Source organism: Elaeis guineensis, chromosome 12 (assembly GCF_000442705.2).
Source record: "Elaeis guineensis isolate ETL-2024a chromosome 12, EG11, whole genome shotgun sequence".
In the NCBI taxonomy this organism is placed as follows: Eukaryota; Viridiplantae; Streptophyta; class Magnoliopsida; order Arecales; family Arecaceae; genus Elaeis; species Elaeis guineensis.
Window position 1 is genome coordinate 15376836 of NC_026004.2, and position 26591 is coordinate 15403426.

The 26591-nt window shown below is 37.7% G+C and overlaps 1 protein-coding gene across 1 annotated transcript; it reads left to right on the plus strand.

The window, feature by feature from the left end:
* Positions 1-7365: 7365 nt before the first annotated feature.
* Positions 7366-26045, plus strand: LOC105055033 (lon protease homolog 2, peroxisomal). Its single transcript, XM_010936729.3, has 17 exons — positions 7366-7597; positions 7967-8076; positions 8165-8276; positions 9204-9373; positions 10398-10489; positions 10961-11140; positions 11351-11434; positions 12778-12905; positions 13898-14099; positions 14196-14402; positions 17670-17800; positions 18404-18617; positions 19737-20039; positions 20163-20357; positions 22221-22460; positions 22620-22721; positions 25601-26045. The coding sequence occupies exons 1-17, from the start codon at positions 7491-7493 to the stop codon at positions 25682-25684; spliced, it is 2661 nt and encodes an 886-aa protein (XP_010935031.1). The 5' UTR covers positions 7366-7490; the 3' UTR covers positions 25685-26045.
* Positions 26046-26591: the final 546 nt, after the last annotated feature.

Consider the following 26591-nt stretch of genomic DNA (forward strand, 5'->3'; position numbering starts at 1 on the left):
GATGCTGGCCGCGGCACCAGTGTACCATCTTTGAGCTCCGATCTATCAACATCAGGTTTCGTGCCCCCACCAAGGTTGGGTAGTTTTCATGCCATGGACTACATTGGAGAGGCCATGACCCAGCAGCGAGGCATGGGAGCTTATGGATGAAACGAACACAAGCTTGTCAGGGCACGGCTCTGAGATGAGAAGACCGAGACGCAGCCAATTAAATCAAGGTTTGGTATTTCACGTAGAGGTAAGCCTAGGGGTTGAACCGGCCAGTATCATGAGCCATGGTTTGGGGGATTACAGCGGAGCGGTGGCGGCAGCGGCTGTGCTAACGGACGGGAAGGGGTCGGAGGCGGAGATGATGGGGGAAGAAGGATGGCAGAGCGGTGTGAGTCCATGGTTCTAAAAGCTCCTAAGAAGAAGAGAAGAGGAGGAGGAAGAGATCTCACCTGACCACGGGAGCGAGGGAGACAAGGGCGAAAAGGCGGCTTGGGAGCGCACGGGAAGATTGGGACGGTAGGGCTGCTCTGAACCAGTGAACCGGGCACTAAATCTGGAAGCCCATTCGATCGCCGGGAGGGGGGAGGGGAGGAGGGCCGGTGCGGCGTGGACGGTGGCTGCGCTGCCGGCAGCGGAGATGGGGTTGGCGGAGGAATGGGTGGAAAGGGGCCGCAGTAGATAGATTAGGGCACGGGAGATTGGGGGTATTAAACGAACCTAACGATGCTTTTTAGCGTCGTTAAATAATGACGTAAAAAAACGTCGGTATTTTTTTTATTTAACGGAGCTTTTGCTAAAAGCGTCGGCGTTGACAGTGCTCAAATTTTACGACGCTTTTAAGCGTCGTTAAAAAACAATGCTTTTTAAAAACGTCGGCAGGTCAGCGCAATCTGCTGACGCTTTTCAAAAACGTCGGCAAAAAAAAATCGATAATTTACTATTTTTTTGTAGTGCCCACTAGTTAGGCTCAAAAAGAAACTAGCTTTGATATCATTTGTAACAATCTAGTACCTCATCCAAAAAGATCAATTGAAAGGTGTCATTTGAGTTCCTTAATTTCATACAAGTAATCAAAATCTTTCTAACAAATAAATAATATAAAATTAAATATACGTTCATATAAATTTTTATATATATAAAAAAAATAAAATAAAAAAAAAAAGAGAACAATTATTATTATTATTATTTTATTTTATTTTTTTTTTTTGAGAATTCAGATGGAAGTAAGGAACTTTCCCCGGGCAGTGCATTGATATTAAAGTGGGAAAGTACAATGAAGTGGATGGAGATTTATATACAAACATTACAAGAGGTGGGGTTGGGCTCGTTGCTTGCATGGGAATATCATATCAGCCCGGATGTGTGGGAGAGAAAAGTACAGGCACTGGATAAAAAACTGCACTGGATGGGGCCAAGAGTAAAATAATGGTCTTTGTGATGCACCCACCGCCTTGGGCGAAGCAAGAGGAAAACTTGGTTCTTAAGAGAAGCGAGGCTTTAGAAAGCGCCCGAAGGGTGGGCAAAACTTTAGAATAGACCATGGAGCTGGTTTTGAAGGGTTAAAGAGAATTGGTACCCATATCCCTGGCGCGCTCTGAAGCGATACTTCATTGTGGCTACTCTGTGGCTTCTACAGGCGTCTTGCTCAATCTGGAATCCAAGCAAGTTGAGAGAGAGTAAGGAATTGACATTTGGATGAGAAACTGAAGAGGTCCAACTTTAAAAGGTTGAGATAGCTTTTCTTACCGTCCACGATGGCGTGGTGGCTTTAAATTGAAAAACTCGACAATTACATTCTTTTCAGAGGCACCACGCTGCAGTAATGAACAGACATTCAAGAGTAAGAAATCGAGTTTTGATGGTTTGAAAGTACCTCCAGGAGTCCCAAACTTCAGAGAAAGATCGAGGCAGCTTGGGAACGTTAAGATTGGATGGAACAATGGACCAGTATGCTTTAGAGAATTCACACTGTAGCATGAGGTGGTTCAGGGTTCACCTTGTTCATCACAGAGGGGGTACCTTCCGACGATGTTAACGTCTCTTTTAATCAGGTTCTCTTTCATCAATATTCTATCATAGTAGTAGAGCCAGAAGAAGAGTTTGGCCTTCTCAGGAATAGAAAATTTTCAGAAGGTTTTACCGATGTGGGAGATTACTCCATCGTGAGAGGAAAAGTTGTAGCATACCATTAGTATTCCACTTCTAGAATCATGTATCCGGATCAGAAGAGAGGGATACAGTCCGGAGAAAATACGATAAGTTCCAAAGCTCACTTGATGCTTAAGAGCTCATTGGGTATTTAAAGGACGTGTGTAAGCTTGAATGGTGGAGGATATCACTAACTGAGCTATTTTATTTTCTAGCCAAGAGATATAGATCGGAAAAAAGGAGTTTGAGTTCCTTGTTTCCGATCCAGAAATCATGCCAGAATGATATTTGATGGCCGTTGCCTATCTTCGGATAGAAACATTGCTTGAACGGGCCGAGGAGCTTTAATAAATTTCTTCAAACAGGAGAGGCTACTCTGAGCAGTCGCCTCAAGGATTCCAAAATGGGTCTTTTAGAATAGTATATGCTTTTCAGAAGGAAGTACCAGGGCTTGTGTGGGTAACGAGTGAATCTCCACCACCATTTCAGAAGGAGGACTTGATTAAGAGTGATGAGGTTCTTAACTCCTAGACCACTATATGGTCGTGGTCTCCAGACGTGGTTCTAACTTAACAACCAGAGTCAGTTCATCCTAACTTCTCACAATTGGAGTTAATTCTATGCTATTGTCCATGTTATTATTATTATTTTGTATAGTATTGCTTAATATAATCATAAATGCAAGTTCTTTGCCCCACATAATTAAGAAACAAAATTAAAGTGACAAAGCTGCCAGTTTAGGGCTGGTGGATGGCAACCAATCCACATGAGCATCTGTTGGCCATCCTGCCAACAGTTTGGTAACCATTGGTCTCTGAAACATGCTCACCAAGTAGACAATAATTTCTACCAAAAAAAAAATATACAATAATTAAGAATGTATTAAATTTTTACCAAAAAAAATAAGAATGTATTAAAGAATTAGCTTCATACTGTGATCAAAGCCATGGGTAAGCTATGTGAGGGGGCAATTTGTTGTGATAAAAAATAGAGGAAAGGGGTGCATGGAGTGCGCTGGTAGCCGCCATTTAAAAAAAAAAAAAAAAAGAAAAAAAAAGCTCATCCAGAGACCCAACGCCAAGCAGGGCTGACTCGATTCATAAGATCCAAGAAATCAGACGTGGAGTGAATTTGGCGGAAAGAGCAATAGCCGCGTACTCCGGGTTTGAACCTTTGAAACCAAGCTATTAAAAGTCCTCTGCATTCGTATACATGGCAGCCACGGACAAAAGACCACCTCGGCCCCTCTCCACTGGCATTTGTGACCACCAAATTAAATATAGAGGGAAAATATCCACGGAGGAAGCATAGGATACTACGAGTCCGAGAGAGAAAAAAATATAGAATATATTTGATTCGTGATAAAAATTAAAATTAAAATGATATGAGATATATTTAATTTATTTATTATTATAATTAAAATTAAAGTAAAATTTAAATATTAAAAAAATAGAGATAAAAATTTTAGCAGATCAAAAAATATATATTTTTTTTTGAGGATTGGAATGAGAATAAGATTCTCTCTAATCAAATGGTTAGAGAGTGGCTCGCTCTTATTCTCATTTCAAAGTCCCAATTCTCTCCAACCAAACAGGATCTTAATTAAAACATAATTGCTTAACTCTGGTGTAGCTTTAGATAAAATTTTGAGGGAAAATAATATACCGCATGCACTTCATACAAATCATGCCACATCCTTTTGATAAGATTAATACTGAAGTGCAACATCTGTTCCAACCCATTTTTTTTTTAAAAAAAAGTAGGAAAAAGGGAATAGCAGTCATTCTGCCAAGCTTAGAATAATTGATTAATTACGACATGCATGAACATGTTAAAAGAAGTGGAATCATGTGTTTACGGCGATGTTGAATGATATGCACTATAAATCGAGGCAACGCGATTGTACAAGAGAATGGTAAGTATTCAATTTTGAAACATGGATCAGAAAAAATGAAAAAAGCAAATATGGTAACAGACTGTGTAATGACTCGAGAGTCATATTGGACACATCATACATGCAAAGAGATTTTATGGATTCTCGAAACTTCAAATATCCCAGCACAAGAACAGTTGTCCTCTTTTTCACTGATTTTTTTTTCAATTAACCTTGTGACAGTTTTTTTATTGATTTAAATAATTAAAAAAAAAAGAATAAATTATATTTCTGATTCATAAACTAAGTAAGATTTTCTTAAATGACCTCTAAACTACAAAAAGCTAAAGTTTAGTCACCGAACTATCTGAACCGTTTAAATGTTGCCCTCAGACGCAATTTCGGTAGTTTTCTCTCATCAAAAATCTGATGTAGTAACTTTCGGTGCTTATGTGAAATATTTTTTACTCACATGGCTCAACCGGCATTGATGTAGTTTAAAATATTTTGAGCCATATCATTTTCTTGTTCCCCAAATCTATTGACATGGTCCAAAATCCTAATTTCATCTTTTTCCTCAAACCTCTCATCTCTCATCTATCTTCCTACCCATCCCCTCCTTAGATCTCTCATCTCTCATCCCTTTTCTTCTTATCCTCCAAAATCCCCAAAAAAAAAAAAGAGAAAAAAAAAATCCTCTTCCCTCCATGGCTCCATCTTCCTCTTTCTTCTTTATTTCTTACCACTCCATCTCTAAACTCTCCTCATGCACCCTCTTCTCAAATCTCTTATCTCCTATCTCTCTTTTTCTCATCCATGAAACCCCAATAAAAAAAGAAGAGAAAGAAGAAAAACTTTCCTTCCCTCCATGACCCAACCCTTCTTCTTTGCTTGGTTCATTTCCTCCACTCGTCTCCCATTATCTCCTCCTAATGCCTCCCACCGAGCCGACATCAATTTAGTCATTTTCTCTTCCCATTTCAAACCCTTCTTTCTTGTATGGCCCCATCCTCCTCAAAGAAGAGAGATCGAAAGCTAATCAAAGAAAAAAAAAATAGAAATGAAAAAGAAGAAATAATTATTATTTTTGTCACATCAATTAATTTTTTTAAATTTTAATGTCATATAAGTGCCACATAACCATCGAAAGTTGTGACATTGGATTTTCGATAAGAGAAAACTATCAGAATCATATCTGAGGACAATATTAAACTGATTTAGATAGTTTGGAGACTAAACTTTAACTCTTTATATGAACTTTTTAAGAAAATACAATTTAATTTAGAGATCAGAAACATAATTTATCCAAAAAAAAAAATGAAGGAATGCAGCTAACACGATGATTAATTGTTATCCCTTCTTAAATAGCTTAATTCAAGCTAACAACTTCTAACTTTAAGGTACCAACTTTCTTTGAATTAGCTACAGAAATCTGATTTTAATTCAATAACGTTTGCATTTAGTCATAAAACTTGTTGAAGGTTGTTCTTGAGACTTATGTTCAAATGGGAGTTTTCATGAAAGTTGGTGATTGGAAAGTGGCTTAGGGGTGTTGGAAGAGGAGCCATCCCCACCAGCACCACATTGACTACAGGCATTCCTGCCCACCTAACCCTCATCGTCTTTAGCAGATTGTTTCCTGCTTCTGGGTTGTCGAGCAACATCTTAGCAGTGAAGTTAAAGAAAAATATTCTCATATCCACATTTGTCCTGTGGATCCTGGAGATCAATGCTCAATTTTAAAATACATCTCATAGTTATTTTTAAGATCTTAGGCTATCAGTCCCTTGACTTCTATTTTAGCAGGTCAATTTTTTATTTCAATATTCTTCTTTTCTTTTGGGTAGACAAACCAGTCTTCCAAGAAAACAAATAAAGCTTATTTAGCATCGCAATCAGAACTTGCACATGTTCACATTTAGCCTTGCCCATTCCAATCATGCATCAGCTCAACATCTCCTATCCCAATTTCGAGATGTCTTTTTTGATCTTGGACTGAGCCGGGGATGTCATGTCCTGCCATCAGTGTCATAAAAATATCATGGTATCTCATAACAGTTCAGGTCCTGTTCGAATTATGGCTATTGAACAATACATAAATGGTCGTGATCATATATCTAGATCTCTCTAGCTCCGGATAAGATGGTCAAACTCTAAATTGGTCTAGCTTAAATTTTATTAAATTTCAAGTTTGTCTAGTGGTTCGTATGAGTTTGGATTGTATCTTTTACATGAAAAAAAAAATCATTTTTCTTTTAAGACTTGTGTATGGACTTGTGTAAGCAAATAGAACAAGATATTGAAGTACTTTGTGATATATATAAAATATAATTCAATTGTTGATGTTGCGAAGATACAACCTAAATCTGGTTGGAGGTAGTAGGTCGGGATATTTTCCTAAATTTTTTTTGTGTTAGGAGACGATCAACCAGAGAAATTTTGTACCAGTGATCTCCTCAATTGTCAGTTACATCGTCATGATATAGAAACTAACCGACTTCGTTGCATCACATGTCACAACGTGCACATTACGGAAATGAGGACACCCTATCATTGCGCGTCACGCTGCCACGTTCCAACAGCGCCGTCCGTTCACACGTACAGTCACCGCACGGTGGCGGACCGGTATATGATTCTCCCTCTCCGGCACCTCTTCAGCCGTCCAATCTCAATCAAACGGCTGATATCCCAATATTCCCGCCTTACTTTCCTCGTAATTAACGGGGTCACTCCAAATCAACGGCTCATGGTTATTCTGATCCCCGTATCGTCGGTGAGAAAGCGACGCGAACCGTCCTGCACGACCCCGTGAAGGAAAATGTTTCGAAGCCCCGAGTTAAGCTACCTGCTAGCTCCCGGGAAATCAAACCAAACACAGTCGTGCTCCCGTTAATCAGACCAATCATATTCACCCACGCGGTAAAGAGATTGCTGTGTGGAAATATAGGGCGCCCCGTAAAATTATGCAGATGTGATGCGCTGCTCCCACCGGCACGCAGACGTACATCTTTGATCAGAGAGCAAAGAACTTCATTTCTTATACAAAAAAAAAAAAAACTTCATTTCTAGCAAATAAAAGCATGACACGTACTCGAATCGGCCTTCTGGAAGAAGGTGACGTATTCAAGTGTGCGACTTCGGATCAATTCTTATCAAAAAACGTGCCAACAAATGATTGTGGGACCCGCGGGGGAGGACTCGGGCAGACCCGGCCGCGGCGCGGGCATACGTCTGGTGGTACGCCGAGCGGCCGTCGTCATCGGGCGTGGCAGCACCACCTTATCCGATAATCGGACGGCCGAGGGCGCGCGGCTAGGGGATCCCGGTCCACCAGTCGGCGAATAAAGCCTCCCAATTTATTTATTAATTATACGCTCGAACGACATCGACCTCGTCCTCCTCTCTCTCTCCCCTTTCGCTCCCCCTCCTCCCCTCACCCTTTTAAACCCCATCAGTTCTCTCCTTTCGAGCTGAGGAGATGGCGGAATTGGTGGAGCTCCCGAGTCGCCTGGGGATTCTCCCTTTCAGGAACAAGGTCCTCTTGCCGGGAGCCATCATCCGAATCCGCTGCACTTCTCCCAGCAGGTTATCAATCGGTCTATTCCACGGTTTTGGTCGAATTGCTCTTTTAGATTCGTTTCTGTTCTCGAAACCCTAATTTTCTTGAAATTTCACTGTTTCTCAATCAATTTCTCGAAAAGGTTCGCTTCTTGGGATGAGATTTTAATCAGCTTATGATACTTGACGAGAGAATTGATAAAGTTGGGATTTTTGATATCTGGGGTTTGTTTTGATACGACTAGAGAATGTTTCCAGGGGCTATAATTGTCTTTCTTGTAGTAAAGTTGTCTATGAATTCGATGCTGGTTGACAGCTCTGATTTTTTTTTTTTGGGTACTTGTTTTGTTTTATTGTTTGTGGGATGTTATGGTGCTGAAATTGTACTCACTGCAGCGTGAAGCTGGTGGAGCAAGAACTATGGCAGAGGGAAGAGAAGGGTTTGATTGGTGTGCTTCCCGTCAGGGACACTGAGGCGGCGGCAGTGGGCTCGATGTTATCTCCAGGTGATTTTGATTTATTTTTCTTTCCCTTTTTTGGATAATGTGGATCGAGGAAGAAAATTTTGGGTAAAAGATGTTTATGTTGGTGAAGGTGTGGGTAATGATTCTGGAGAACGGAGTCTGAAAGGTCCAGCTGATGTATTGGGGGATTCTCAGAAGCAGGATGGAAAGAACCAGCAAGAGTTGATTCACTGGCACAACAGGTAGGGTCTGCTAACAGTGTCTTTTTCTCTATGTGGTTTTTTTTTTATCACTGTAATTTTCATATAAGGCGAGGTAAGACCAATTGAGCCATTAGCATTGTGGCAAAAAATGCCTTTATCATTCTGAAAGCCTGCATCCCACCACTGCAATCTTTTGGCTCTTGTTGTTCACCAAGACAAGGAATATCAAAAGATCGGGGAAGCATAAGAAAAGTAATTTGAATGCAAAAAGGTAATGGATAGGATAAATAAATAAATAAAGCTTCTGGAGGTATATTGATGAGTTATGGAGTGATAAGGGTGGTTGAACTAAGTTTGTGACCAGGGGCACTGCAAACGGATTCATCTGCACACCAACAGGTATGACCATTAGAATGATTTCTTGTAGTGGAAATTGCAAGAAGTGCTGTGAGAGTAAGTTGGTGAAAATTGAGGATGGCGGACATTCTTGCTTGTTTGTTTGTAGAGAGCATTAGAATTGACTAAAGTGGGATATTAACTACCACGAAAAGTGGTTCATGAAAATGTTACCTTCTAAGTCTCCATTATCCCATGTAATTAATTACGTGTATCTTAGATGTTCAGTTGGGTGTTTTTATTGGTTAGGTGAAACATCAATTTTGCAAAGAAGGCAGAAAAACAAAAGCGTGAAAACCAGCATCAACATGAGAAAGGAGAAATTACTTTTATCTTTCAGCTTGCCAGCATAGTGCTGGAAGTATCATTCTCCTATAGGGGAGCCTTTGGTTAGACCTACACTGTGCAGGTGGTTTTGTGAATGTTTATTTTCATAAAAAAGTACAGAATGTAACCTAAGTGGGCACTGCAATAATAATAATTAAATTTTCTCTCTTACATTTACTCAAACACATGGTGTACTTAATTGGAACCCTATGGCAGTCAAATTAACTTGCTTTTCATTTCCAGGGGTGTTGCTGCCAGAGCTTTACACCTCTCTAGAGGAGTGGAAAAACCAAGTGGAAGGGTTACATACATAGTTGTTCTAGAAGGATTGTGTAGGTTTAGTGTTCAAGAACTCAGTGCAAGAGGAAATTATTATATTGCACGTGTCTCACGTCTTGACATGACAAAAGCTGGTAAGATATTCTTTTGTATCTTTTCATATTCCATTTTCTCTTTTCTCTAGTTATATTTCATTCAGGTTCTCCAAATTCATAAACTGAAGGATATTTTGGAGATATGTTTTAAACCATTCTTGAGTGATTTAAATTGTTTTCAGTGGCATAAAATAAGCAGTCAACTTTTGGTCACTATACAAATTTTTAAATACAACTATACAAGAACGTAGCTTTTTAACTTACATATTGAAGTGATTACAGCTTAAAGATGGAAAGCACTCTTGGAGCAGTAGTAGCAAGAGCAAGGAAAATACAGTTGTAACTATAAACAAATACATACATCTTTTGGTTGTTATAATAGTATGTGGGTTGGTAGCTACTCAGAACTAAGATTACTTCTGTTGGTTGTCATGTGAAAACCTATTTTTTCACTGAAGGACTTGCTATTTAAGGCATAAAAATTAATGTTATAACTACACCAGAGAGGATTCGAATTTTATTTTCTATAAATTTTGTAGAGATTATATGTCACAGAGCTATTCCATTTAATATACACCTAAAAGAAGATGTGCAAACCATTGTTCATGTTAGGAGATCTGAAAGAATGATATGGGAATGCCTAATTCCTTTTGCTTTTTTGAATTTATAACCTTCTATTGATGAGATCCTCAAGAAAGGAAATTCATATTGAGCAATATGTGGTTACAGACAAACATGTATGCACTCTTTAGTAGCACTAATCTATATATTTTTTGCTGATATCTTGTCTCCAGATCAGTTTTCTCTTCTTTTTCTTCTTCTTCTTGGTGAAGTGACCTGTTATTTCTTATGTGAACATAGTTCCTAGTAGATGTTTTAACTCATTGGTGTTTAAAATTCAGCTAGCCAATATAAATTGGAGATGCAAAATCTTGATGGGGACCATGAAAAACTCTTGAGTGAAATTGTGATCATGCTGTTGATATTTCTTTGCTATCTGCCCTTAACCTTTTTCATAAAGCAAGTTCTGAATGAAACATTTCATCTTTTTTGCTTTTGCCAGAGCTGGAGCAAGCAGAACAAGACCCAGATCTTATTTTGTTATCTCGCCAATTTAAAGCTACTGCTATGGAGCTAATTTCTGTTCTTGAGCAGGTGAAAGTTTGAATTTTAAATGCATTCCTTTTCACTATCATGTAGTTTTCTATAAAAGCTTTGGATGCTGAGTGTTAAAACATAGGGGGAAGGTTGAGGTTAATAATTAATGGACTCGAATGATTAACAAGGACTTAATTTGAACACATTGTTTAGTTGCTCATCTGAGCTGCTTAATAATTTTTGAAACCTACGGTTCTACTTTGCCCAGTATATTCTGCATCTTCTTGCAGGTTGTTTTCAGTTATGCATACCAGTAATACATACCATGCTCTCAGTTTTGGTATTGCTTTCTAATTGAGTTTTTGAAATATGGTGATAATACATTTGAGTCTTTAGATTGTGCCTACCTTTTCAAGTTTTCAAATGGTGCAATCTGCCTTCTCCAAATGCAATCTATGGTACTTATCTATTATTTTGTCTATTATCGTTTACATGTTGTGACATGTGCTTTCTAATTACTGCTTACAGAAGCAAAAAACTGTTGGTCGGACAAAAGTTCTTCTTGAGACAGTTCCTGTGCATAGGCTGGCAGATATATTTGTTGCTAGTTTTGAAATAAGTTTTGAGGAGCAGTTATCTATGTTGGATTCAGTTGACTTAAAAGTTAGGCTCTCAAAGGCAACTGAATTAGTGGACAGGCACTTGCAGGTGAAGATGGTTAAACTTGCTCTCTTATATATGATTTTTTTTATCATAATGTTCTCTTATTTATGATACAATAGGATTGAATTTTATTCAAAGTGGACTGGTATATTATTGTCTTTCTAGATTATCTGATATCTTCTTATCTATTGCTCCTTGTTTCTCAAATGTATATATACATGTTATGCATTTAACATCTGTTTTTTTGCTGAACAGTCAATCCGTGTAGCAGAAAAAATAACTCAGAAGGTTGAGGGACAACTGTCAAAGTCACAGAAAGAATTTCTTCTTCGTCAGCAGGTCTGTTTCCTACAATAGCTTATGATAGGTTAATAGTGCATCTTTTGCTGATTTCGTGCTTTGTCAGTGATGAAATATGAAACAAGAAATGCACTGCCTGAAGGAATGCTGCTTAGCATTATATAATAGACTAAACTAGTATGTATGTGCAAAAAGCAGTCTCTTATGTTTTACTTCTCTTTCCAAACTTATCATGCCTTTGGTGAAGCTCATTCATGCAAATGACACCCTTTTCTTTCTTTTGTTTGAGGTTGGGGTTTGGGTGGGGGCTTTAAAGAATGCCATATTGGTTAAGGTGGTCAAGGAAATTAGTGTTGTACAGCAATCAGTTTGTTTCAGAAATGATGCACTATAATAAAGAATCCTGGCAAATAATGGATCCTAAGCTGGTTTAATGTGTGAAAAAAAGTTGTATAAGATTTTTATTTTTGGTTGTTTCCCTTCAATTGTAGAAACATATATAAGTAGCACCATGGTTGTTAGGATATTATGCCCTACAATTTGGATTCAACAAGTAGAGTGTGACAGGCAGTGTGCTAGAAAGGTCATATTGTGGATAATGGATGAGAATGTTTGGACAAATGATGATGGTTAGGCTGCCGAAACCAAAACAGGAGCTGAATGATAGAGGGTTCGCAAGCAAAGGAGGACATCTAACTAGAGTAAACAAAATGTATAAAACCTTTAAAAGTTTGATGTTACTAGGTGGTAAGTCCATAGATGAGATGATGCATGATCAAGAATTATGTTCTTGATTAAATCTTTAGAAACAGAAACCACCACCATCACTTGACCTCAACTTTTTTGTTGGATAAGATAATAGATACTACTTGCATGAAAAGCTTTGACTTGGATATTCAAAATGGAGAACAAAGAGGCAACCAACAATCCAGGGTGGAGATGAAGATAGAGGGAAGCTCACTATGATTGCAGACTACTCGAACACATTTGTCATATGAAGAACAGGGAATTGATCAGCATACATTCTGGGTTGAAGATGAAGACAGGGTGGCTGTTTACAGCACTATGCTAGCAGATAGCTCAAATAAATTTCATTTATTGATAAAAAAGATATTAAAGAACTTCTGCATGGCACCCTTTCTGACAGCTTTCTGGACATTGTCGAAAGTGCCAGCTATGCACAAGAAAAAATATTTTCCAGTGTTGCCCTATTCATTCCTCATGTTAGATATGATTGTTAAACTGTAGATTTCCTTCTGTTTATGTCTTTTATGCTTACAATGTATTGGAAATTTTGTGCATTATTTTATATTCACTTTAGGTATTATGGTTCAAATTTCTAGTTCTCCTGATCTATTTGTTCAATCTTGGTGCTCCTCCAGATGAGGGCTATAAAAGAGGAACTTGGTGATAATGATGATGATGAGGATGATATAGCTGCTTTGGAAAGAAAAATGCAGAGTGCAGGGATGCCTCCTAATATCTGGAAGCACGCACAAAGAGAATTGCGGTAAGCTATGTAGATTGCTGGTAAAATGCTTTTCTTATCATGTTTAAACAATCATATGTTGTCACAACTGAGTTCTTCAACTTGGGGGAAAACAAAACATTTGGATTTCTAGATTGCATGTGTCCTATAACTAGAAAACTCTTATGGTCAATTTCTGCAACCAACACCAAAGACTCGATCTGATGGACAGAATTCTTTGTAATCCTTCCTTACTGTCTCTTATGGATGCTTTGGATGTCATGCTATGCTATTGGAGGCTAGCATTGCTGGAGTTTTTCATGTGGTGCAGGAAATTAGTTGATGAAGGGTAGGGGATATTGTAACTGTAATATAAGGTATGCCAAAATTAGGGCTTTTGTGAGCTCCATTATGCATAATCTCTTTATCCTCTCCTTTCTTTTCACACTCCATTCCATCTATTTTACCTCTATAAATAGATGGCTTGACATGTCAGAATGCTGGGCAGAAAATACCTTAATCTTTTTGTTACTATGAAGACATGCGCAAGACACAGAAGAAGAAACAATCTAAAATCTAAGACTTTCTAACACGAGGTCAGATGGTCTGTGTCGGTCGTTTCTTATCTGATCAAGATTTGGGTTTGATTTCTGGAGGCTCAAAACCATTGGCAACTGTAAAGTTGACTTTTTCTTTTTAGCTTCTGAAGCATTCTTATAATTGCTTTGATTAGTGGTCCACTCCTATGTCTCAACCTAAGCCAAACTTATTATGATTCTAAGATAAGTATCTGATTTCCAAATCAGAGAGTGACAGTTGCATACATCACTTATATTTCTGTGCGTGCATGCATGCTCGTGTATTCATCTGACAGATAGATTCTCTGGATTTGCATTTCACCCAACACTAGAAAATTTTGTAGTGGTTATCGCTATCTTAATAACAAAATGACACAAATTGTTCTATCTTAATAAAAAGAAATGGCATCAATTGCGTTACTGACTAATGTTCTAACCTTAAGTTTCTTCTTGTAGGCGACTGAGAAAAATGCAGCCTCAGCAACCTGGATATAGTAGTTCACGTGTGTACCTCGAACTCCTTGCCGATCTTCCTTGGCAGAAGGTCAGTGAAGAACATGAACTTGATCTTAGAGCTGCCAAGGAACGTCTTGACCGTGATCATTATGGTCTGGTCAAAGTTAAGCAGCGGATTGTTGAATATTTAGCTGTTCGCAAGGTTGAATTCCTACCCTTTTCCATGGCATTATTTTTGCATGTTCTTAGTAGTTATTGCATCTGTGACTGTAACTGATAGTAATCAAATGTACTGCAGCTTAAACCTGATGCCCGAGGCCCTGTGCTTTGTTTTGTTGGCCCACCGGGTGTTGGAAAGACATCATTGGCATCATCAATTGCAGCTGCTTTGAACAGAAAGTTTGTTCGGATATCCCTTGGAGGTGTCAAGGATGAGGCTGATATCAGAGGTCATCGAAGGACATACATTGGAAGCATGCCAGGACGTCTTATTGATGGATTGAAGGTTCACCCTAGAACACTGCTACGTCATAAGTTTATCAAAATTGTCTTGCTAACTGATTGCATCAAGTTTCACCTTCTTGTATTTTTTTTGTAAACATCTTAAATGCATTACTTTCTAAGGAGATACTATATCTGTATTTCTGTTTACTTTTTGTGTTTAGATATGTTTTTTTTTTTTTTTTGTTTTAAATAACATTCTGGTAATCTTTAAAAATTCCCTTAGAATTTGTAATATAAATGTGATCTCACAATTTGTGTTGCATACTTGAGACTAATGCACTCTATAATTTGTCAATATCAGGCCATGTTAAAATGTCCTATTACTTAGCTATTTCGATACAATTAAGTTCATGGTTAAATTTTGTGGCCAGTTACGTTGGCTGAAACATCAATGCATGCTGCTTGCCTTCCTTTCAGTTTATAGCACCAAAATACTCTAAGATTATAAATTAAAACTTCTTGAGCTTGTTTGAGCTTACATTCGCATATGTGTAATGATGATATTGTAATTGTAATGATAATGATGATAATGATTTTGGTGATGGAGATAAAGAATAAAAAACTGAGGATCAACAATGACGAAGGGCACAACTCATGCCAGTTTTGGTTTTGCAAACCTATCAACACCTATGTGGTTATGGATACTCAAAGGATTTTCTGAATGAGGAACCTTAATCTTATAAATTATATCATCAAATCTTACAAAATTCATAGAATCTTATTCCTTGTATACCTTTGCTGCCTCTAACTCACTTGTCTAAAAGAGTTAGACATGTAACAGGAAGAATCGCCAGGGTAATGTCTTTATGAGACAGTGTTCACTTACGGTCCATACAAAGATATATTTCGGTGGACCAATAATGTCTACAAGACATACTTCTTCTATGGGTAACTTGTGCCGGCATTTTGGCATTATTGATGATAGCTGTTTCATAGATTTTATATGTTGACTACTATATACAAAAACATATTGACATTTAAGATACTTCTATGCCTTAAAGAAAGTCAAAAATTGCATATACATAGATATATTATACAAAATGCATATGAACATGGCCAGGCAACATGGAGATGTGGAGCACAGAGCTTTATGGATGTACTCCATTGTTTGAGTTATATAGTAGAATACATAGTAGACAAAAGCCTGAATACATAATTTGTAGCTTCAGATTATTTCAAGGATAATCAAATCTGAGAATTGCCTTCTAAGCTACAAATAGGTATTCCTTAAGCCAAAGACTCAAGTCCCAATATGACATCCTACAGAACATTGGGACAGGGTACCTCCTAAGAGTGGGGACAAGGCCATCCAATTATTATCCTAGCATTCTGATTGGCGCATCTTGGGACATCCCCTATCCTAAGTGTCTGGACGAGATGGGACATCAGCATATCTTGTTTCAGGTGAAAAGCAGGATAACCATGTTCCATGGGATTTAAAATTTTGTTTTAACCTATTAAAACTTATATCGTGTAAGAAAAATATTGAACCTAAAGACTCCTAAACAAGGACAATGAAACTATCCCGAACTTTCTAGTTCAGGGCTTACCAACCTGAATTTGTTGTTTACTGAGACGAAATGAGCCTTTAGTTCAGCTCGAAGCTTTTTATAATTTGGTTTGGCTCATCTCTATTTCACGCCCTTTCTTAGAAGTGAAAGTGGTATGGATATTATCCGTTCGGATCCATTTCCATCTCCGGATATGGATAAAAAATTGAGGATCCAACTAATACCTGTATCCGTATCTATATCCGTAAAAAAAAAATGGATATGAATATGGATAGACAACTATCCGATTTATATCTGAATATTCGGATCTACATATAACCCTATATAATTTTATATGCCACTTATTAATTTTTAAGGGTATACAACCATATAAACATGTTTTTAACTTGATTTATTATCTATTTAGTAATATCTGTGACTTTGTAGTCATAAAGTTTAATTATCTAAGGTATATTTATCATTATATCTATACTTCCAATATCTGAATTATATCCATATCCATTTAAAACAAATATGGATATGAATTTTCGCATCCGAATAATATCCGTATCCGTATTTGTATATGTGAGACCAAACAAATATGAATATGGATATGCTGGTATCCAATCCGTATCGAATCCGGTTTCAGCCCTATCTTTTCTCCAAGCTTTTGGCTTATTTCAACTTTATACCTTGTCTTGAAGATTTTGGCTTGTCTCTCATCACCTTCCTCTCTCACCCTACTGTCCTCTCCTCTAGTGCTTCGACTACTGTCGCCGCCACTCTCACGGCGATTGTCATTATGGAACTTGCCGCTACTACCTCAAGACTAGGCCTTGTTGATGGTGATGCTTCTCTATCCAGTTCATGCCCATTTATCTCCTCGACGGCATCCCTCATTGAGTGCTCATTCATGAAGATCACAAAACCCTTGAACTTCCCATCTCCCAATTGATGATGATTTGTATTGAAAAACAACCAAGCCATAGATCTGAGATCAAAAAACACAAAAGGTGCAGAATCGAGGATCTTTCTAGGTTGAATTGAGGGATCGGGACCTTGGATTTGAGGATCTCACCATCCTCTCAAGGAAATGCATCATCTGTGGTCCAGGTGAGCTGATCTCTCTCTCTCTTTCTCTCACACTTTTTCCCCTCCTCCTCCTTCCTTCTCCCTCTCTCTTCCCCTGGTTCCAATAAGCATCCCTTCCCGATTGCTTCTTCTGAAAAGTTGCGAATCCGAAGCCCCTCGACCTCCCCATCTCCCGATTGATGATTATCTGCACCAAAGGAGCTGATCTCTCTCTCTCCCTTCCCACCCTACCCCCCCCCCTCCCTCTCCCTCCTTCCCTTGTCCCTCTCCATCCCCGGGTTTTGATATGCATACAGTACATACTGGTACCGAATTGAATCGATTGCTGGCTGATATGATCCCCTGTATCAGTTTGTTGAAGCTTACTCCTAAAAGTAATTCTATATTAGAAAAACTAAAATGAGCTAAAATGTTGAGTCCTGACAGAAAGCCTGAGCCGAATGCTTTCGTACTTGTCATGTGATTGATTGGCACGTGGGGTTCCCATCTAAAGCAAACTCCTGCTTCATTTCCCAAGGTTTAACAGTCATGTTTTGATTTTGATATACCGGGAAATTTCCATGCATGAACATCATATTATCAGCTTGATAATCATGGTATTCTTTATTATGGTACCTCCATTTTGAAACCATTTGCTGGCTGTTTCTGTTGACATGCATGTTTTTCTTGTGTTCCTTTAATTGCAGAGAGTGGCTGTTAACAATCCAGTTATGCTTCTTGATGAAATTGACAAGACAGGTTCTGATGTTCGTGGAGATCCAGCATCAGCATTATTGGAAGTTCTTGATCCAGAACAGAACAAAACATTCAATGACCAGTATCCTTTCCATTATGGGCTTTTAGGAGTTCATCATATGAATGTCATTATGCTTATATGACTAAAACATGCTTGTTAATTCTCATAGTCAATGATTCTGCCCAAACACATTTATTTGTTATGCAAGATATTATAGTTCTTGTTGTGCACGGTAATTCCAGTCAGATCTTTTTTCTGGCACTAAACTATTCAAAACCCCACATGCAGGAAATTGCCCTCAGAGTACCAAGTGAGAACTATAAGGTGCATTAGACATGCACAAATGCTGCAACAATTTGTTGTTTTGCTGCTTGTGTTTAGTTTCATGTCCTAAACTGGATAGTTTTTTTTTTATAAGTTTCATTTGTGGATACTTCATCTCTTTATAGTTTGTAGCTCAGTGGTTGTCGGAAGACATTATATCTGTCACTTGCTTTTATCTTAATGGTGGATTTTCCATAAAATGCCATATTGTTGTTTTAGGAAATTGTCCATAACTGTATGAGGTTGGTGTTTACAGGAAGTGACAATATTGTTGGAAGAAATTAGATTTTTATTTGAAGTCAGCATAATGATAAGAACCTCATCTGATTATGCCAGTGTTCCTTAAATCATGATCTCCAGCTATTTGAATGTTCCATTCGACCTATCAAAGGTAATTTTTGTTGCAACTGCCAATAGGATTCAACCTATTCCCCCACCACTGTTGGATCGAATGGAAGTCATTGAGCTTCCTGGCTATACACCTGAAGAAAAGTTAAAAATAGCCATGAAGCATCTTATACCACGAGTTCTAGATCAGCATGGATTGAGCTCTGCATTCCTTCAAATCCCTGAGGTATGATCTTGCTACTAAATAACCTTTATGATTAGACAGCCTGCATATGCAGAGCCTTTTTGTCATTAAGATATAGCTTGATGAATGTTTTTTAAATTCCTTTGTTCTTTTCTGTTCTAATAAATTTTCTTATACCATGCTGTTAACAAGGTTTATAAGCAGAACTCCTGCCTAATCATTTTCATATTCTTCATAGAATGAAAATAAGCTAAATAAGTAAAATGGTAGAGGAAAGAAAGATAGAAGATTATGTGTTTATGTTTTCCCTGTTCCAAATGTGATACAAGTTCATAGCATGATGAAGGTAATAATCTTCCAGTCTGTGTACTCTGACACCTATTCCTGCTGCCTGTTGCTTGCAAATACCTTCAAGCTTACTCATTCAGCAAAGACTTTTCCAAAGGAAGTTACATATAAATTTTTTGTATATGTTTTGGAATGTGGAAGATAGCTGAAAGAGAAAGGTTGGTAAGCGTGGAGGGCAGTTTTAGTCAGTTCTAGTCTTTCTATAATACTGATATGGGTTTCTTTACAATGTCCAGCTTATTTTTTAACTTTATAAATGAGAAAGTAGGAGATAATGGGAAATATTCATCTTGTGTATATGTAAGTTCATAATGTTTATAAGAAAACTGACATTCTTTGGGATTCAAGGATGTGTATAAAGCACTTCCTGCTACAAAATAGCCTGCATTTCTTTATGTTGTCTGCTAGTTAGATGCTTGGATCGCAATTAGCTTCATGGATCAATTTCTCCTTGATCATCCATGATGGCTGAAAACAGGCATGTCCCCTGTATTACCATTAACCAACAACAAATCCTATATATATATATCTATATCCTGTGTACTGGTGACAGGCTGTATGAATCATTTTTTTTTGTCCACTAATTCCTTAATACTGACACATACTCTATTTACTTGATGTCATAGCGCCCGTGCCAGAATGTTTTAGCTCTTTTCTTTTTTAGTTCTGCATCATTTTTATGTTCCTAAGATAGTCTGTGCCTCTGTGGTGCTTGATAGTTCTGCAATTATGTCATACTTGTTTATATGTGAGCAATTTCAATTTCTGTGTTGGCAATCATGATTCATCTCTCTTAACAATCTCTGTGAGTAGGCGATGGTGAAAATTATTATTCAGAGATATACTAGAGAAGCTGGTGTGCGGAATCTTGAAAGAAACTTAGCTGCCCTAGCTCGTGCTGCAGCTGTCAAGGTTGCTGAGCAAGACTGTCCAGTTCAACTTAGCAGAGATGTGCACCCAATGACCAGTTCAATACTTGACACAAGACTTGCAGATAGTGCTGAAGTTGAAATGGAAGTTATTCCTATGGGTGTTAATAGGCAGGAGATATCAAATGCTTTTTCAAGTGCCTCTGTCCTGGTTGTAGATGAGGCTATGCTGGAAAAAGTGCTTGGGGTAGTTACTTTTGTTTGTGAAGTTTGAGGCTACTTTTTGGGAATTTTATCTTTCTGCCTCTGAATTTATTCAAATTTGTCAAAACGAATATTTATTTGCACATCATTAATCTGTGAATTGCAGCCTCCTAGGTTTGATGACAGAGAAGCTGCAGAACGTGTAGCAACTCCTGGCGTATCAGTTGGACTCGTCTGGACAACCTTTGGCGGAGAAGTTCAATTTGTTGAAGCCACAGCAATGGTGGGGAAGGGTGATTTGCATCTCACTGGACAACTAGGAGATGTTATTAAAGAATCAGCACAAATAGCTCTCACATGGGTACTTTTTGTAACTCATTCCTTTAGCAGTACCTCTCATAATCTATGCTAATGCCTTCTCTTGTTTAATGTGCCAAATTTGTTTGTCATGTATCCAGTTTTTTATCATTAGCTTAAAAGCACAAAGATCAAGTTCCCAGGGATACATGACAAACAGCTTAAGGTGCTACTTCTTAATATGTATGGACAAAAAGGATGTCATGAAAACAGCATCCTCATTCTGCTGATCATAAGTTAAACTAGATATACTTAGTAATTTATTATGCATTTGGTTTTCTCTGCACCGAACACACAAAAATAATGATAGTTCTGTAAATGTCTTTTCTTATTTCCTAGCTAAGTGTCTTCAACCAGAATCTTGCATGCTCACATAAGTCTACATAAACAATTAATGAAAAATTATTTAACTTGAAATCTACTACCTTTACTGTATGATTGATGTAATGTACCTTTTCTCCCACTAAAACTAATGCTCATATGTGCGATCATAAAATGAATAAACAAAAAATGTTTCTTGAGAAAAGCATCCCCATTTTGCTAACTAGAGTTATATTAGAATGTTAGCACTTAATTTATTAATGCATTACGTGTTTGACTCTCTCATCTGCATCGTGCACATGACAAAAAATCAGATTATAAATATGCTCTCTTGTTTGCCTTTCTGAATTTCTTCTTGCAGATTCTTAAACTTACAAATCCTAGTTCTCTTAAATTCTACATATATATAAAATTTTTGTTGTTCATTCTACTTTTGTAGTGTATAATTGATGCCTCTAGTATAAGAGCTCTCCTTTTCTTCCACCGAAACTAATTGTCAAACATATGATACATTTGGGTATAGGGTGAAGATTGAGACCTAGGAGAGGCCTAGCTTGGTTTCAATGGATTTCTCAGGATTTACCATAATTATAACCAGGAGTTGCCATAATTATAGTCATCCACCAATCAATTTTCCACTGTGGATCAATGTCTTGTTTCATGTAGAATACATGTATAACAGGGGTAAGGTGTCTGCCACAGGTCCCATCAACCCTGTATATCTGCAGGGGTAATTACTAAAAATCCAGTGAATAACAGTTGTGATGTTGTCTATCATTTGTTGAGAGTTGAAGATTCTGCTAAAACATCTTTGTTTAAACTGTCTAGTGAAGAATAATGAGAAGGGATGAAAGCTAACTGATTGCACCATCTGCCACCGGTGAGCCTTCGAAGACCTCGTCTTATATTAGAATAGAGAAGCTAGGTCTTAATAAACTATTGTTCTTTAATTGTCTAGTGGGCAAGCATGTGAATAGAAAGTGAGTACATGGCCACACCATATATCACTGGCAAGTCTTCATAGAGTTTTACTTTAACACTTGAAAGCTAATGAAATCAAATCTTAATTATCATATTAGCCTTTTTTGTGTAGGAAATAAATACGAGCACCAATTGTATTTTTCAGTCAGCTCCCCAGCAGGGTGATATATAGTGTACATTTGTTTTTCTGTAATGCATCCCCCCTGTCCTCTCTCTCTGTCTCTCTCTCTCTCTCTCTCTCTCTCTCTCTCTCTAATAAAGTCCAATCAAACATGAAATTTTTTGCATGCTGAGAAAAGGAAGGGGAGAAAAGAAAAAGAAAACTAAGATTGTCTTGATATCAGTGCAGTGGGACAATAATTTTACATGGGAAACATTCTGGACATTGAAGGATGGAAGGAAACTTCCTTAACCTTTTCCCTTCAGATCAAGACTTTGTTTCTTTTAATTCCTTGTGGCATGCATTAATATTTTTTGAAAAAATTAGATTGGGCTTTAAAAGTTCTGATTGATGTGCCATGTTTTTATCTTAATCTTAATAGTTTGTTGTTCATGGTTTCCTCAGGTGAGAGCACGAGCAGCAGATCTGAAGCTGTCTGGGGGGATCAATTTACTGGAGAATCGGGATATTCATATACACTTTCCTGCTGGAGCAGTGCCAAAGGATGGACCATCAGCAGGAGTTACTTTGGTAACATCACTAGTATCGTTATTCAGTCAAAGAAAAGTCAGAGCAGACACTGCAATGACTGGAGAGATGACTCTTAGGGGCCTTGTATTGCCCGTTGGTGGCATCAAAGACAAGGTAGCTGCTAGCCTTTTATTTGTCTTTTCCCCCCTATAGTTCATGAAATTGTGTAGTGGCATGAAGAAAATCTAGACATTTGTTTCTAATTTACTACTTATTCGATGGCATTTTGTATACAAAATGAATCTTCTAATTGTTACTTATTTGAATCTTAAGGTCTTGGCAGCACATCGATATGGAATCAAGAGAGTGATTTTGCCTGAACGCAATTTGAAAGACTTAGCTGAGGTACCATCAGCCATTCTTGCTGGCATCGAGGTAATTATTTAACCTTGAAGGTTATCTTTTCCTTGAACTTGCCTTTCTTAATTAAATATGTTACTCCTTTTTGCATATTCCACAAAGTGGCACAATTGCATGTGCAAATATCTTGAAGTGTTATATCAGCATGATGTCTATTAGGGTTATTGATGAGCTCATTAAAAGACTCTTGCTTAAGAGAAGTGGCAGGAGAGGAGGTGGAAATTCAAAAGAGAACTTGGTGATGTAGGGAGTGATTGGAGATGTGCTGGAAAAAGATTGGATGAAGGCTGAAACACGAGGGATTCTTTTGCTCATGGTAGAAACAAGAAGTTAATTACTTGAAAATGTTGGGAGGGGAGGGGCTTAGAGGTGGTTTTTATGATGATGAATTCCTCATCTTGGTTGCTGCATATCATCATATAAGTAGTTCATGAGAATCTTAGATTATCTTTTCTCTCAATTTCTTGTTTTTATTGGGGGATTCTGATTAAAGTAGCATCTCATGGAGGAATCCCATAATTATATGCTTATCATACTTGAGTCCTTCGCAAGATAAGTTGTGTAGGACTAGTGTGTAAGCTGTGTTGGTGGAAAGAATACATAGGGCATGTTTGGTTTACTTAACAAAAAGTGCTTTTGTGATTTCTACACAACAAAGCATGTCTGAATAAATAAATGTTGGTAACATTATCTAAGAAGTGCTTCTACGAGGGAAAAAAGGTCAAAAAGGTGCTTCTAAGAGAAGCTAGAAAACCTAGCTTCTGCCTTTTCCTTTTATAGGGCAGAAACAACACCAAACATGCCCATAAATGGGATATCCTGCATTGGGCTTTTGTTGCAAGAGAACTTAAAGCATTGGGACAGTATACTCATTATGAAAGAACATGTTAAGGCACTAAGATAGATGTATTATCAGGAGGATGGCAAAGTAACAAGTGATTGACAGATTACTTAAAGAAATTTTCACACTTAACCCCCTACTTAACATTGATCTACATAAGAATCTTTACATGCTGATAATTAAGTAGACACCCTTAACAAAGTAGTCTTTTTGGGTGATAATTAAAAAAACATGGTAATTTCTTCATGTCTTCACTTGCTTAAACTAATGTTCCATGTTATTTCCATGATGTCAGGTAGATCTTTATAGCATGTAAGTCCTAGCTTTTATCCCTCCCTAAAAGACTTGCATTTGCATGGATTCTTTACTGAGCATGTTTTCAGTTACTGGAAGGGTCCTCTTTTGTGTGGCATCTCCATGATTGGGTACCTCATGTATGTCTATAATATACAATTCTGCACAGGGCACCCAGCACTGGAAAAAGAAAAAGAAAGAAAAAGGAAAAAGGTTCTCTGAATGAGCGAAGCTTGATCTTACCAGCTATCAACTTTTGGGGTCACAGGTTTACACATAATTATATTCAAGGATTAGGAAATATTATCTGTGGTCGGTGAGTTTCTTTCAAGTGTTAGTCTTTAGATAAGGGAAATTTGGGAGAAACTGATAGAAAATTAGAAAACATAGAAAAGGTAAATCCAATTAAGTTTAGAATATTTCTAGAATAATTCATGAAACACATACATCATGAATGCACTATTCCATAGAAATTAAGGAAATTTCACAAAAAAACATGTTTTCCTGTTTAGTCTGGATAAATTATCAGGAACAAACTAATCAAAATAGAGTCAGTGGTAATTATATAATTTTTGTTAGCTTGGACAATTTTATTATGAAACTGGATTTAATAAGAGTAGTCCGGTACCTAGGATGCTGCCAACATTTATAAATATTAGTGAAATTCTCATGCAATTATTTCAATCACTAGGGTTGAAGGGAGTGGTTATCTTGGAGAGTGTGCTGAACTGGATTTTTCTGGGACACGGTCATTTGAGAGCTTAGTGAATGTGAGACTGAGGGAAGCCTTAAATGATACGGACTCACTCAATTTGAGCTAAGTTTGGTAGAGGACGTCTGCAAGTTTTTGAGCTGTTGGAACTCCTGTTCAGTGCTTATTGCCTAAGACCTCTCTTCCTTCCTGGTGTTGGGTATTTTTGAAGTCACAGACAAGGGCAACCTGAGAGGAGCCAAAGTGTGGTTTTCCCTTTGGCAAGCGACCAAAGGGGTTGTTAGCAAAAGTCCTTTCCGCACCTTCATGTTATTTTAGTAGAGACATGATGGGTTAATTGCAGTTGGTTGGTGGAGTTGTTGTGACAGCCAATAATAGGGTGGTTCTGCAAAACTTATCTGGTGCAAGGTGGTGTCCCCATATCTGGATCACATTTTCTTGATGCCTCGCAATCCACAGGATCACTTCTCAAAATTTGGATCATATTGCAGTTATTTGTTCCTATAGTGACACTCCATCTTCTAATACTTCCCTTTTCTCAATTTCTGACAGACTTCAACCCATAAACTGCCTTAGATGTTTGTACGGCTGAGAAGTATGTCAGGTGCAATTGACAACTTCAAATTTTACTGGTTATCAACGAAAGACGTTAGATGTAGGTTTGCACTCATTGCGTGCCCTATCATGCAGATCCTTGTACTTGAGCTTATGTGTTCTTCCTTTAAATGCTTAACAAAGTAGGCCAATTATAGGTGTATATGAACATATTGGATCTACTGTTATTGCCAACATGGAAATACTTTCCTCTCGATAGGCACAAATCTAAACCTGGAGATGGCTAATGCATTGTCAAGCCAAGAACATCATATTGCCTAGGCCACCATCACAAGGCTATTTAATATACAGTTTTTTTTTCTCATTCTTTCTTCCAATACAAGCATTGAATTGATTAAATTATGCTCATGTTCTATCATAGCCGGTTGACAAGCAACTATGACCTCTTTACCTGGAAGAACCTGAAATCATTTATTCTGAATTTTTTAACAGATTTTGCTTGTGAAGCGCATTGAAGATGTACTGGAACAAGCATTTGATGGTGGATGCCCTTGGAGACAACACGCAAAGTTATAGCATTCTCCATCTCCCATGGAGATATATTGGACTTGCTGGCTCAGTGCTGCATTTAGGCCTCCACACTGGATCATGGCAAATGGTGATTGAACATTGCTCAGTCTCCCCCAGTGCCATTAAGGTTCTGAGGATACTGTCTTCACATATCTGCCACCCAATCTGCTTCGGTCGCATGCTGTTCCATTGTCTATAGAAAAGCTCAGTATATATGAAGGCAAGTCAATGCGACTATGAGTGTATTTTTCAAACAGGGAGCAAGAAAGCAGTGGCTTTTCCAGTTTTTCTCTTTAATCAAACTGATAGCAAGCTTGTGTACATTATAAAATATTTAATTACTGAATGCACCATAATCTATCACAAATTTACAGCTTGTGCACATTATAAAATTTAATTACTGAAGGCACCATAATCAATCACAAATTTACAAGGTAATTTGGAATATTTATTTTTGTCAAGCAAATAAAAAGTAGCTCTGGAACTGGAAGGAGCATCAGCAGTGGGTCAGATCAGGTCAGATTCGTGAGAGAGAGTTTTAATGTGGAAAAGAGAATGGATAAATCTTTCATATTTTTCATTCTTTTTCATAATAATGAATCACATCCTCGCTGATTACTTGTAATGAGCCTCGACTAGCGCATGGGTTACCAAAGTATCATTGTTGGGACTGCAGGGATTTTGACATAATGATCCTTTATTTCTGATCCAATCCCATATGAGATCCCTTTTTGCAATAGATACAATTAGTTCCATTTTGTTCATTGTCTCCAATTCCACATGCTGCGTACACAGAAGAAAAAATTATCTACAACGATAAGCTTGATAGGTTAGGAGACATGATACATCACGACGAATATTTATTGCTAATTCATATGTTTCAGGTTCATTGGAAATCAATAAGTTCCATGGG